This window comes from Teleopsis dalmanni, chromosome 2 (assembly GCF_002237135.1).
Source record: "Teleopsis dalmanni isolate 2A chromosome 2, ASM223713v2, whole genome shotgun sequence".
Classification (NCBI taxonomy): Eukaryota; Metazoa; Arthropoda; class Insecta; order Diptera; family Diopsidae; genus Teleopsis; species Teleopsis dalmanni.
In genome coordinates this window covers 192783967-192800081 of record NC_051847.1, presented here as the reverse complement: position 1 = coordinate 192800081, position 16115 = coordinate 192783967, and the positions used below count along the sequence as shown (strand labels likewise).

The 16115-nt window shown below is 29.1% G+C and overlaps 1 protein-coding gene across 1 annotated transcript in view; it reads left to right on the top strand.

The window, feature by feature from the left end:
- Positions 1-15722, top strand: part of LOC119683402 (pituitary homeobox homolog Ptx1) — a gene marked incomplete at its 5' end in the record, with an annotated part of 20865 nt that extends 5143 nt beyond the window's left edge. The window contains 1 exon segment of the mRNA XM_038097066.1: positions 14761-15722. Coding sequence (XP_037952994.1) covers positions 14761-15342 — 582 coding nt within the window.
- Positions 15723-16115: the final 393 nt, after the last annotated feature.

Genomic DNA, 16115 nt, shown 5'->3' with positions numbered 1-16115 from the left:
TAAAGATATTTTACCAGTTCAACAAAATTAACTTGAATTTAACAGTTGTTTGATAATAATATTTAGGGATTACCCTAAACGTGTTCGATTGAGCCACAAAATGCATACATAAATGATACATTCCGTGCAAATTAAGATTGACCAATGTAAAAGAACATTAAGACCTTTTAAACTATGTTATATATAATAAATATGACATTGCTTCGAAGTACATATGGACCGGAAATCTATTTAAAAAATTAAGAAAAAATCTCAATTAACCATTAAAGACGCTTAAAAATTAGAAAGAGTAGTTCTTGAAAATTAATTTTGGATTAATTTTTAATGCTCACTACACTTGATGAATTCTGCAGATTAAAAATTCGTATAAATAAACTGTGCGAAAGCGGTTATAAAGATTAATTTTAATCTTAAATTTTACTTAAGTGTGGCACGGTTCATTATTAAAATAGCATAATTATAATATATTACAATTTATTACCATTCAATGTCTGAAAATTAAAAAAAACAAATTAAAAATATTTTACTGCTTTCAAGCTAACAATTTAAAATTAAAAACAATAATAAGATTCATTAATTAAAGAAATGAACTCAAATATAATTAAGCGGCCATTTTTATTAACCACAAATTGCAAATAATTTTGCGCCAACAATGATTTTTTGTTTATAAATTACAAATATTAACCAAAACAAACAAATAAATTTCAAGCAACAAAAACAATTTTATAAATAACAACAACAAGTGCAAATAAATACGACAGTCAAGCGAAATGCAAAAAAACCACAAAACACGCACGAGCATTGACCGCAATAATTTTCAGTTGGTCACACTGAACGTTAAATACTCATACAGTATTTGGAGTATTTGTTAGCCATTTACGTTGCCAACTCGTAAATATGCCGTTTTTGGTGATATTACAAATACAACAAAAGAAAAACCTCTACAAAAACAAAATAAAGAGTGCATATGAAGAGATTATGCCAGTGTGTTTGTTTTTGTTTGTTTGTTTTTTTTTGTGTTGGTTTCCTTTGCTTTTGCTTTTGGGGCTATACTGTTAACTTGTTTTGTTTTTATTTTGCTGCACTCGTGGCTACTGCTATTTCGTGCATTTTCGTAAATTTATTTGCAGTGGTAAATCTGCCAAGCGCAACGATTGCAGGGTAGAGCCACAATAAAGCAAAATAAAAAAGCGAGAATAAAATAAAAAGCTAAACGAAATTCGCGCATTGCAGCAAGATTTCCACTTTGGGTTGCATTTGGCTTTTAGGAAAGTTGTCATAAATTTCAAATCTCCCCCCGGGCATTTGTGCAATTTTCACTTCTTTGCCGGTGTTGGAAAATTATGTGTGCATTTCTGTAAGTCCTATTGAGTTATGCCAAATTGGCTGTGGTAGTTGTGCGCCGCCATTTTATGACGCTTTAGGCGTGCGATTTAAGTGTATTTCATTTAAGTCGAGTATTCGCATTAAAGGTGAAATTGAATAAAATTCTATTTTATGTCCTAAGAATAATTTTTTAGTTTATTTGAAGAGGATATTTTAACTTAAAAATACTCATAAAGATGTTTCGTACGAAAATTTATTGTCAAACTATTTCAAATAAAGTTCTTATTTTATTATTTTTATTTTTATTCACACTTAAAGTGCTGTTAGCTGGTACATTTTTATTTTTCCTACGTTTTTGTGTGTGTTTCGATGCATAAAGTTCAATAAATGTCTAGCTTTTTGGTATTTAGGTCGCATGAGTAATTTTAATTCCTTAAACATAGTTTTTATTACCAACCTATCAGTTTCTAATTACTACGATGAAGTTTATATTATTCTGACATTTCAAGAACACTGCAGTTATAAAAAATGTTTTAATTAAGACCATTTTAAGTGCAACTGCTATGAAAAACAGAAATTCTATTATGATTACTCCATACACACGTTTTGTTATGTATTGGCGATAGCAAATATATGATAAATGTTGTCCATATAGGTATGCAGTAATAAGCAGCACAAATTGAAACACTTTATTATGATTTCAGTAAACCGAAACCACTTAAGTTTGAATTTACTTTTGACATTTTATAGCGCCAATACTTCTATTTTTACAATGACAACTTAAGCGCTACCACTGAATAAACGATCATATCAGTACAATATAAGCGTATAACAAACAAGTAGTGAAATTGTGTTATGATATATACAAATATGTCTATATGGAAAAAATATAAATAAATATTATATTAATAATATAACTGCATATAGAACATACTAGGACATTTATTTTAAATTTAATCATTATTTAGTTTTTGCAGAGTTTTGTAAAAATACATATAAATAAAAAAAGTAATTCATTTGTTATCAATAAATACAATTAAATTAGATTATAAAAACAGTAATCAACACTTTTATGAACTTTTTCATAATTATTTAAGAAATCTCCAGTAATTTTATTAAAAACGTTTTCAACATTTTATTATGATATTTATTAAAGGAATATCTGAGACAATAACTGTTCGAATGGTTTGAAATGTGTGATTTAAAAACTACTTAATATCTTTTGTAATATATCTGCTTTTCGATCTTAGAAACTAAAACAGTTTTTAAGTTTACTAAAATCTCCAATTTTGTAGAGTTTGAAGTGCTAACAGACTGGCTAAAGAAAAGTAAACGAATAAATAAAGTTTAAAACATATTATTTGAGCCTATTATTTGCACTATCCATACACTCACTTAAAATATGTTTTATTTTGTTCCACCAGGTCGATAACACATATACTCAGTATGAACATTTGTTTGATTAATGCTCGTTACTATATTTATTTTATTTGTTATAATATTGCTTGTCTACACTGATTTTTTGTGGATCTCACTTAATTTAAATAATACAAACTCATGGTAATTTCACAAAAATTATGATGCTAGATAATTTATATTTTACAGAAATGTGGGTTAACTACATTTTTATTTTGACTGACCTATTATCTACATTACTAACATATAACTTGAACTGGTGAACTAAGATACTGTTTTATAATGTTAGTACAGATGAAGTCACCGCTTGTATAAAAGTCTATTAATATATTAACTAGTTCTTCAAAAACAACATATAAAAAATGATTTTGCTCACCATTATTAGTCTAATATAGCTCGGTGTTCCTTTGAGTCATCTATGCACTTATTAATAATTATCATAAAATTTTTTTAAAAATTCAGATAGGCGACAAATCAATCATTTTCAAGTTATTCGAACCAGTCATGGTTCAGTTTTTGACATAGATCATTAGATAGTATGACTTAATGAAATCATTACAAATTATGTATATAAAAACATGTGGAGCAAATGTAGAAATATTAAAGAAAATTAAATAAACTTAGAAAACTTGATAGATAATATGAGTTTTGTGAAAATATAAATAATTTAAAAGGTCTTTTTTTATTAAAGTTTTTTTTGAATCAAAAGTTTTTATGGAAACTGTTAAGACAATCTAATGAAAATTCACAAAATATGTATTACATATTTACGGTATATTCCTTTTCTAACAATAAGAAAAAATAATTTCCAGGGTTTAGTGCTTAAAATATGTTTTCTAAAATTCTATATGCAAAATATTATCTAAAACTTTTAGCTGTGTGGTATATAGCTGTTATTCTAGTCCCACTATGTATTTTTTCTTTACTTAGCTTCTCTTTTTGTCACTATTATAATTGCTTTTATTAATTGCGGTTTAGTAAATGCTGTTTAGGATTCCGTTTATTTACCTACTCCCATTCATTATTTATAGAGGGAATCAAAAACCAATATTTTCAACCAATGAACCAATCGTTTCCATAATATTCTGCTGGTTATTATTTACTTAACTTAATATTAGTCCTTTCTATAAATTTGAAAATATGCTTTTATGATTCATTTCTTGCGTGGATGCTTGTTTTTGCATATGCTTTGGGGACTACAGCTGCTGTCTTTTGTAAGCCTATGTAAAATATGACTAACTCCTTGATAATTGGTTTATCTGAACGACAACTCAGTGTTTGGCCACAATATTTGTAGTTTATGGATGTCTTTAGCTGACTTTCATAAAATATGGCTAAGGTACTTACATTTTTGGGTTACTATATTCTTGTTTATTAGTTGTTTAACACTAGAACACAGTGTTTGATTTTGTTTATTTTTTATAATTAACTATATTTCTGGTTTATTTTATTCTTTATAATTGATAGTTCTGAACCCCAATTCGGTGTGTGGTGGAGTTTTGTTAGAATATTCATAGGTTATGGTTCAGACTGTGATTAGCAAAGCCTTGCAGAATATAGGCGGTGCTGCTTGATATATTCTAGTACTTATTATTATATAGAATTAAAAATTAATTCTGATTTTAATTAAATTTATGCGGTATGAATGATATTTTTGCGTTTAATGGTAAATCTATCATTTTTAATATAATTTTAATAATTAAGAATTAAAAAAAAAATATTTAATTGTGTCAATTTTTGTTCGAATTATTTAATTGTTTTTAATTCAGCTTAGCTTTTGATAAATTGGGTTTCACTCATTTGAACTTGAAGTCATTTTCAATGTCTGATTTGATTAGTTCAATAAAGAATATTAAGGATTTTTGTTTTCCAATGAAGTTGCCCACTTTAATAATATTTTAATTTATGAATATGTTTGCATATATTTAGTAATCCTATCTCATATTTGAATTTTAATAATATACATTATATACAAATGAGAAAGTAAGCCGTTTCAAATGAGCTCGAGTGAAAGTGCTGGCGCCAGGCGTTAAGAACTCTTAATTTCTATTTAATGGTAGGTAGGTAGGCACGTATAGGATTTTGACATTTAAAATCATCAATATAAGAATCGTAAACTATTAAATAAAAAAGGGGAAAACAATTCAACTACAACAACAACAATAATAGCAACAACAATAGGTTGGAAAACAAAATGATCGATAATCATTGATCATTTAGAAAATTTTAAAAATGACAACGTATTTTTTATCAGACAAATTGCAACTAATTGACAAACAAATAAATAATAAATAAAACTATGAGAACAATTTTCAGCTAAAAATAAACTGAGCACAGGAAACAGCGGTGTCTGCATGTCATATATACGAGTACTCGCAATCTTTTATATTTATTTAATATTTATTTAATTTTTTATAAATATAAGAAATCCAGCGAAAAGCAGCGATGTAGATACAAAGGAAAATAACTGTCAACTTTAAATTGATAAATACTCATATTGATAATCATAAAAATGCAATTAGTGATAATAAAAAACATCTGCGATTTCCATGCAACACTGACAGACTGGACTGCAGATACATTTTCTACTGTAGTTAAAAGGAAAATTTATGATTTTCAAAAAAAAGAAACAATTTTTTTTGTGTTGACAAATTTGACTTCGGAAAGCAGTATGAAGTTGTATAAAAAAAAATTTGCTTCATGGTTTCTTTATGTAAATTAGTCAAAAAATTGTATCTCAGCACATATGCCAAAATTTTATGCACACAAAGTGTTGCACTTGACACCAAACAAAAGTGAAACAAACCGACGGACAAGCAAACAAATGAAACCATATTTAATGTCAGTTAATTTCATAAAAATGATAATAAAAATACATAACCAACAGAAGGAGAGGAGGATGTAGAGGAAGCAAGTGTATCTGGTGAGGGGAGGAAATCAAAAATTAAAAGCTTTAATGCACCCTTAAACCACAAAAGTGGATCATCACGATGCGAAATTATGTCAATTATAACATGTGTGCCGAATAATGGGTTCTATGTTACCAGAATGTATCTAAACCTATTGTAGATGCATAAAGTGAAAGCATATTTTCCATGATTGCGATCAGAGCACAAACGCAACATGCACTACACACAGTGTCAGTTGAACATAACCCAGAATCGCTATCTCTAGAGTAGTGCTAAAGAATTGCTTTATGAACCATTTTATTACCAATGAATGTATCAGAGTTAGATGATTCCATAATGATTGTGATGGGATGCAAAATGAAATAATAATGTGACTAATATAAATGCTAAACAATATAGGGTAATTTGTCAACACTGCAGACTTATAGATGTATATACATATATATATATATATATTCAACAGAAGGGTGCAAGAAAAGGAATTTCATCTCACAACAGTCCTTGTTGGGTGACTAACGATTTAATGAATTAGAAACCGCATTGAAATTAATGACTTTTATAAAGTTACATCAGCGGGAAAACGGTAGAGATATAAAGGGGGAAATCCAAAGTACTATGAAATATTTGACTGCAATAATAACGGCAATAAAATTTAACAAATATACAAAAGGATTAAATATGCACAAAACAATGTGAGTCTAGTGTAGTGGGCTTAAAAGTGTAGATATTGAGCAGGGAAATATAAAAGGGAGTAACAAAAAAAAAAAAACAATAGTTAAAAAAATACATTAAAACATTTAACACTATTTGTTTTAAAAATTTTATGCTGGAAGAAAATATATGTGACACAAAAAAAAAATTATTGTTGATTTTTATGAAATACGAAAGGTGAAGAAAGATCATCACCACTTTCGAATTTTAAACTAGGTGAAGAAAAAAAAAAATAAATCAAAAAAATTATTAACTAACATTTCATCTACTCAATCACTTAAATAGACTCTATAAGTATTTTCGGGTCTAAATTGTATCAAGGTCTGGAAGTCAATAAATAATGTAGTTGAATATTTGCTTACTTTGTTTTTGATTATTCTGACTTTGATAAATATTATCAATTATTCTTTGATTATTCCCCAAATATTAAAGAAAAACATCATCTATAGAATTTAAATATTCTATAACAAATGTCATAGTTGTAACTTTTCTATTTCGATTCAAACAAAATACTAAGGAATGCCCAGTTTAAATATTGTCGACTAAAGAACAATCTGAAAAAAAAATCCCAGCGTATATATCAAATATACATATTAAAAAAACAATATTTTTTATCAACCGTATAGGTTATTGGATTCTGTGAGAGTTCCTATGGCAAGGAATGAGTAATAAAATCCATCAATTATTAGATCTTTATCAAGGAATAAAGGCGAAGTGAATTGATTGATTTGGAGATAATTTCTTTATCAATCTGGTTCAATTGGCTAGAGTATACCTATTGGATCCTTTTAACTTCATCTGGAAAACCAAATCATTTTACGAAGATAGAACAAAATAGAACAATGGACAATAAGTGTCTCCGAACTTTCTTCATCTAAACTTTAACTTAAATTTAAAGTAACAAAAAAATACTTAGATGTTCTTTCGCTACCGACACAAACTATTAACTCTATTATTATTATAAGTAGCTTTATTCGTTTATACCACCCTTCTAACTAAAATTTTGCGACTAAAACTTTAATAGCTAAAATATACTAATATACTATTTCTCTACTAGTACTGTTCTATAGTTTATACTGATGTAGTTGTCGAAATGTTTCCCCAACCGCATTTTAGAAATACAGTTTATGGTAGTCCGAAAACTTCAAAAAATTCGAAGGCCAAATTATGTGTTAGTTCCCTTCTGGTAAAAGATATAAATCTTTGAGGCCTCAGTTTTTACCAACCAGACAGAACCGTTATTTTTAAAACTAGAAACATAGTTAAGCTTGTAGTCTTATCGGGTTCGTTCACTTGAATAAGGAAATTGTACCTCTTCAATTTTATCTATGCATTTACTACTTCGATCTTTATAGACTTTTGGTCATACTTTCGGTCTAATTTATGAACAACGTTTATCCGTCGTATTATAACGTACAAGGCTGCTATTCCAAACTAAATAAAATCTGAATATATAATGCGTTTCCATCAGTGAACGTCAACTGATATTTAGATATTTTGTAATTCTGTGTCTAAAACAGAAGTGAGAGATATAACTCTTAGTAGTGAAGCTAGTTTAATGTTCTCCTGTTCAGTGTTAAGATATGATCAAAGGTTGTGTCTATTCCCTTCATTATAAAGTACTTCGTTACACCTTCTTCGTTGCAATGCTCTAAAATTGCATAAAAAACTTCCTATAACAAATTCCTTAAACCTTAAGTCTTAAGCCCCCTGCCTTTCACTTACTAAACCAACATTTGAACAAAAGTTAAACGATTCATTATTGTAACAGAAAACTAAAAAGACACTTATGTTGGCATAGTCATCAACAATCTGTGCTGAAATTACATCATCGATCTCATCAACTGTCATTTTCACGTATCATTTAACAAATATTGAAACATTGAAAGCACTTTGGCATTAAAAAATTTCGTAATTGGAAATTGATGTGGCCAGGAGGAAAATAAAAAAAAAAGTATCTCAGTTTGCAAAACGGCAAAAAGGTACCATGAGGTTCCATGAAGTTTCCTTAGGAAGGATGTCATGCAAAAAAACTCTAATTGGTTTTGATGAAAGCAAGGATGACAACTTTTTTTTTGATGAACACTTTTTTGCGCTCTCTATTTTCCAATGGTCGGCCACGTACGAAGGATATGGCTTCAGTTAAGCTTCTGCAGGTAATAATGCGGGTAGTTGAAAAAATGGAGATTTTTTCCTAATGTCTCCTGTATGAGACAACGTCAAACAGTTTTCAACTTTAAATTTGCTTCAGAGTACTACGTTTTTTGAGGGAAATTGTAAGAGTGTTGATATATTTTTGATTGATTACTGCAGTGAAAACGGTTTTTTTTATTTTTTTTTCTTTTTTGTGGATTTATAGATACTCTTGTCAATTATTGACTAATAAAGATTTTAAGCTGATTTGAATTGTTTCATTTTTTTATGTCCATTATAAAGGCGTGAAACGCTGGTACAACCCATCACTATTCCATTTTTTTATATTTTTTTTTTCATTTTTAAATCCACTTTAAAAGATCACTTAATAAATTGGTATTAATTCTATAATTGACTTGATTAATTGAAGGAATTATAAAACACCAAATTTTTCGTCCATTGTCTGATATCACTCTTATTTAACTGATTTTAATTGAATTATATTTATTAGAATTATTGAATGTGCAATTCAAGAGTTTATAATCTATTGCACATCTTTTATAAAAACTTCTCTTTCATGTCAGTGAAGATTGTCAATGAAGATAAAGAAGAACTCTATACTCATGAACTATTAGTGGATAGTATAATACTGACTCTACATAATTTTCTTTTTTATGTTATGCAATAGAGCAATTCATCTCTACAACTAAGTAGCTTCATTCTGATATATACCAGTAATTGATACTTCCTTCCATGCTAGTTACAATTTCTTTACCGTTTTTGGCAAAAGTTATGAAACTTTATGTAAAGATCATACCACTACGTAGTACCGATGCTTCTATATACTATCGAGAATATACATATTTAGTCTACGAAATATTTATCGTAGAATTACTAACAGAATTACTAAACAGTGTCGATTTTAACATTACCAGCGCTCTTATCTATTTTCTAGACCCATTTGCAAAAAACGTCCGACTTTTTTTCAATTTGTCGATTAAAAGCCGAAAAATTTAACAAACTGCTCCAAGTGTTCCTGCTTATTATTGTGTATTAGTTAATATAATCGAATGTATCCTTTAACTTAGATACTTATAGCATCGTTACTTAAAAAGGCTCTATTGTTTTAATGCGATTGATAGTACAAAAGACGGACTGTAAAACTATTTTTTGATTTAGAACTGACGCCACATCGATTTCTTTTGCCTTAGACCATGGCTTCAACGTCCCCACTACTAATGGCACTACTATTACTACGAACTGCTTGTCATTTCTATTGAATAGCATTATTATTATTATTAGAAAAGACAGCCATATAGAGCTAGAACCGCTTTTAAAATAATTGGAAATTGATTAAGCTATTTCATAGTATAAGGATTAATAAGATAAAATTGACTTTTAGTTGAAGTTAGTAGTACTCTGTTATTATCCAGTAATCAATTAATAATGAATTCGTACAACAAATCTGCTTCCTGTTTGAGGAGCTGAATTGCATACCTAATAGTGGGTTATGCTATGTTTTAATTTTGTTAATATTACCTACATAAAGTATTTGTTATTTTTATCCCTATTAACCGTCTTTAAAGATACTTCTCTGATATCTATTGTGTCTATTTGTGATCACAGTCAACTAGTTTTACGTATTTACCTACCTAAAAACATGAAATACTTTCTCCATGAATCTATTTGTAGAACTTTTATTCGTTCCTTCAGTATTGTACGGCAAAGACTGTTGGATTTTAAATGGAAAGAGTTCTAATAATCTATTTTCGATTGTTCTTATAACTTCATTCACATCATAACAATAACTACAATCAAATAAATAAAGAGCACATATATAAACTAGAAATTAAAATTAATTATATCTGCAACTTCACATCTACTCTCTAATTTATATAAAATTTAGAAAGTTTTGTTGCACCTTAATGATCAGTTTTCCATTATACCGCAGCATAATGGTCTAATTAGCCTAAGTGGATCCCCTTGGAATCGGCGGTATAAACTTATCTTTCTTAACCTAATAAGTAGGTCTATATAATACCCTAATAATTCTTAACGAAATATTTTCCCATAAACAAATATTTAATTTTTCATTAAATGAGATACAAATAAAACACCCACTACTGACTATCACTTTTCCAAAATTTTCACCGATTTCCAACAAATTTCCGTAGAGAAATAGAATTTAATGCGTGTGTTTCCATTTATGCACGCTCATTACTTGAACCAATAAAATTGACAAAGGACCTGCGTTGTCTCACCATACTTTACCCTTTGATCAATTAATGTGCACACATTCCACTCCATAGCCTGCAAAGCAATTGCATTGCATTGCTGCATATGGAGGATTCTGAATTGTTTGTGTTGGTGAATGCGGAATGCGGACTGCGGATTGCAGATTATTGTCCTCGTATGCAGAATGTCATGGTTAATGCATTGTAGGCTCATTTGGTTACGCTAACACGAAACTATAGTCGACAAACAATAAATTTCATCCCCACAAATGTGCGTTGATTTAAGGACACAACTCAATGAAATGCCAAACATTGGCTTACAACGGTGTTGCAATCGTATATCCTTGCGTACTCGTTGTCAGGATTTAGGGAAATATTTTATGTTTCTAGTTGTAAGCCTCGATTTACACGCTTCTTAGTGTAAAATCGTAATTTTACACTAAATTTTTAAGGTACGTTTGAGTTTAATTACCTGCACGCGTTTGGCATCAATTAATTTTTATTTGATTTGATTTTTGTGGAAGTAACAAAGCTTGATTTTGTAATGTTTTGAAAAGGAAATTCTTAAATAGAAAATAAATAGATTTAAATGCGGACTTAATGTGGGAAAAATCATTTTACTTTTTCTTTGTTTTTCGGTTTCAGTTTTTGTACAATAGAAAATAAATAAAATTGAAGTTATACTGTTATGTTAGAAGTTATACCGGAGATCTGAAGGATACACTTAGTATAAGTGTATTGTTGGTACAATGCTGTACTACTCGTTAAACTTGAAACTATCTGGAAGCTATAAAATGCTCTTTACGGAATAGCGGTTAGAATTTTTCGTGTAAAGCATGCTTATCGGAAATGGCGACTACAATCCATTTGGCACCACCCTATATATTTTTGGAGTTTAACTGGTAGCATGTGAGTTTTCAACTATGATAACACACCAAAGGTGAAATTTGGTATCACGGATGTCGGGGCGCACACTCCTTTCAACTGAGATTGGCTCCTTTAATGAAAATATTGTGGTGGCTGTAATTGAAATCGAAAATTGTGAGAGTGGAACGATAGTTTTCATTACTTTCATTCGATGTGGAGTGCATTTTATAACCGGGTGCTGTATTCCAACGAACAACAGAGTTATTATATGGGTTTTCTACCGCGCTTTCTACCCAAAGAGAAAACTCTAACCAAACATATAGCTTCAATTGGTATCGGAGCATTTCATTGGACTTGGCATTATCATTGTAAATGTGTTAAGAACACTGTAGTGTTGCGGCTAAACGAGAGTTAATCACATTAAAAAACTATTGATTCTGTAATCTTCCTTAGTTCTCAACTATGAGTTTACTCTGCGACGAAGTGTCGTGTGGACAGTGAATATAGCTGACTATGACTGTGAAAAAGTTAAACAGGAGGAGTGTTATGCTTTATGCTTTGTGCCTTTTACATGATAACTAGTGTCTTAAAGCTAGAGAGTAGTGTTGTTGCTTTGGGTAAAAATTAGAGACTTTAGCAAGAGACTTATTACATTTTGCCTCATTTTGGAGTGACCGCATACAGCTAATATAGTTTATATATAAAAAATTTAAAGGTATGTGTTGACAAATATTGGAAAAAAGTTTTGGTAGCAACGGACTTCACTTTAAAAAAACTATTAGGAATACTCTAAATCTGTTCAGCTGAAAAATTTGATTTTGTTTTTTTAATTAATATTTTTAACTGAAAATATACATTACAAATCATTATATTTGTAGTCCCTACATATATTTATCTCGATATCTATTAAGTTTATAAACTCAAGAAAATTATGTTTTTTAAAAAAAGTGTACAAAACTTACTTTAGACATTTTAAGCTTAATTGTCTTTGAATTAAATTCATTTCATAAATTATTATTTTATTTTATTTATATATTTTTAAGTACTCTGTAATACTTATAAATGTGAAGATGCAGAAATAAATCACTTCATGCTCATCAAAATTCCAATAGTTAAAAGCAACAACAGTAACAAGAACAACGACAACACAAGAGAAATACTTTAGCAAACCCCATTTTATATTTTATTTAATTTTTTTTTTTGTTTTTTGTATGACCAACTTGACAGCGCCCTCTGCTTGTGCTTTGCAACTTAAGTAATAAATTACGGCAAGTTGCCATTTTGTTTTCTCTGTTTGTGATATTTTTATTTACTTTTATTATTTTTATTTGTATATTTTATTATTTTTTTTATTTTTTTTTTTTGCCTATTGCATACATTTGCAAATAAAATTTTGATTTATTTTTGCTGTACTTATTTTTTTTCGTATTATTTTTTTTTGTTATTTTTGTGAATTGCACAAGTGTTGCCTGCCCTCTTTCTTCTTTGCTAAAGCATTTTTCTTTAATTTTTTGTAGCAACTTTGAAATTATATTTCATGAGTTTGGGGGTGACTTCTTTAACAGTCGGTGGAGTTTATTTATGTAATGCTCTTTTAAATACGAAATGTAAAAAAAAACAACAACAATAATAACGGCAGCAGCAGCAGCTAAAGCAGTAAAAAGAACAAGCATCAGTGGCAACAGTATTTACGTATATTCGTATTTATAATTACTGCACATGCGTATTTAATAGTGAAGGTCTTTAGCGCTGGAGCAATGTCATGTCAATGAATGTACAGAGGGGCGCTGAAGGCATATACTATAGCCATTTTATAAAATAAAATATGGTGGCAGACGGAATACATAAATTTCAGTCAGTAAAATAGTAATAAATTTATTTTTTACTTATTTTCGTTTATATTTCATTTCTTTTTTGTTTTTGGTTAATCACATAAAATTTTATAACTTCAATGAGGAAAAAAATATGTATTTTTTTTCTAAGTAAACGAAAAAGTTTAAGAGGTTCAACAGCATTTGAAAGTTGAAATTTATGTTAATTTTTGTGAAAGAATATGTAATCCAGTTTGTTCTTAATTGAATTAGAAAATTTTTGAATTTAAAAAAAAATCAATATTTCTAAAATAAATAAATTAAATTATTGAGATATTATGTTAATTTATTGCTTTTTTCACTTTCTTTTCCATGGATCATATTATTTCGAAAGAAGGAAATGTCCTAACAAGACAAAATGAACGTAGCGCACTCTATTGACTTGTATATAGTCGTTCGCTAAGTCCAGCTATTGTTTCTTCTGCTTTAGTTGTTTTGTTTGAATACTGTCAAAAAAGGGTTAAAATTCTCAAATTAAATAAAGTCTTAAATTCCATTATAAAAAAAAGTAATAAGGTAGAATTTTTCGATTGAGCTTAAATAATACTGTTGAATTAGATTAAACCTATTGCTTGGTCCATTCTGTTAAGCTATATATCAGAAAATATTTCATGTATCGGCATACGTATTTTTCTAAACATTTAATCAGCTCTGAAATCTTTAATAGCATTTTCGATTTACTCAAAGTTGATCTGAGAATAACTTACGTTTTTTTTTTTCAATTTACTAAAAGCTCATTTAAAAATGTTTTAAATTTTTTACATACTGTACAGAAAAGATACTACAATCTTCAAAAAGAAAACTCCGCTACTTTTTAAAACAATTTTATTAGTGATTGAGGTAAAAACAGCCTTTCTAACTTTACTGTTCAGCCCAAAAATATAGCGATGTAATAATTAAGATGAAATTCGTTTTAAAATTTAATAGCAAAAATATAAAAATCTCGCTTTCTAACTCTACTATAAAGATCAACTGTTCAAATCGAAGTTACCATATAAGCTCAATTAAAGGTATGAGTTTGGCGTCAGTCTTGCTACACTATACTCTCGGTCACAAGTGAAATTTTTTTCTCATCTTACGCGAGCAGTTTTTTGTTAAATATATTCCTTCTGGCAGATATTACCGTTTTCTTTTTATTACTTAAGCCATTTTTAATTTCAACTCAGTCAAATTGTTTATTATTTTTAGAATCCATATTTAAAAGTAACTTTCCTAAATCTATTTTTCTTAAAAAACTATAAACTATATTAATATTTTCTTAATTAACAAAAAAAATCTTTTTTTCTCTTCCAGGTGTGGTTTAAAAATCGTCGTGCCAAATGGCGTAAACGTGAACGTAATGCTATGAATGCAGCTGTTGCTGCAGCTGATTTTAAATCCGGTTTTGGATCTCAATTTATGCAACCATTTGCTGATGATTCACTATATTCCTCATATCCATACAATAATTGGACAAAAGTACCTTCACCACTTGGTACAAAACCCTTCCCATGGCCAGTCAATCCACTTGGTTCAATGGTTACCACAAATCACCATCAAAATTCAGTGAATTGCTTTAATACTGGTGCCAGCGGTGTTGCTGTTAGCATGAATAACTCAATGTTACCAGGTACGATGGGCTCCACATTAACCAATTCAAATGTTGGGGCTGCACCCTGCCCTTATACAAATCCCGCTAATCCTTATATGTATCGTGCCGCAGCTGAACCTTGCATGACATCTAGCATGTCTTCCAGCATAGCTACGTTACGCTTAAAAGCGAAACAACATACAACCGGTTTCGCAAGTCCCTATTCAGCGCCTTCACCGGTTTCGAGATCCAATTCAGCAGGTCTGTCAGCATGTCAATATACTGGCGTTACTGATGTTGTTTGAGAAAACGCCCTCGGGGCTCTGCTCAATCAGCATCAGCACCATTTACAACATTTCTCTAGCGGCGGTAATGCATCAGTTGGACATAATTTGCATCATCTACACAACAATAACAACAACAATAATCTATTAAATAACAACCATTTGTTACTGGATCACAACGGTGGCGGCAGTAATGATAAATCACCACTTCATCATCAACAGAATGATTTAAGTGGTGGTAATGGTAGTGCTAATGGTTTAATGGGCCCAAATGGTACCAATGACAATGGCGAAGATGTAGAAGAAGTCATTGACTAAGATTGCTTACACATGCAATGGGTGTCTTAGACTTGATGCAATAAATAATATAAAATGAAATAATTTAAAAATAAAAATGAATGTATGGAAATTAAATTAAAATTTAATTGTTAATTGTAAAAACAAAAAATAATTAAATATATTAATGAATAAGAAATTTACATAAATGTAGCTAAAGCCTATGTAACTAAGCCAAAAATATTTGTATGTAAAATTGTTAGGAATCCCAAAGAACAATAACTACTCTTAAAAGAAGTTTGTAAAATTCTATGCTAGTTAATAACTTAACTTAAAAATTTATATAAATATTTAATAATTTTGCTTATTTACAAAAATTTTTACATTTTAGTTTGTTTTATTTGTTTTTTTTTTTAAATATTTCTCAACTTCAATAATTATTTTTTTATTATCTTTCTAAATTTTTATTAACTAAGAACTATAAGCTCTGTTGTATATAGATAAATAATAATTAAAAT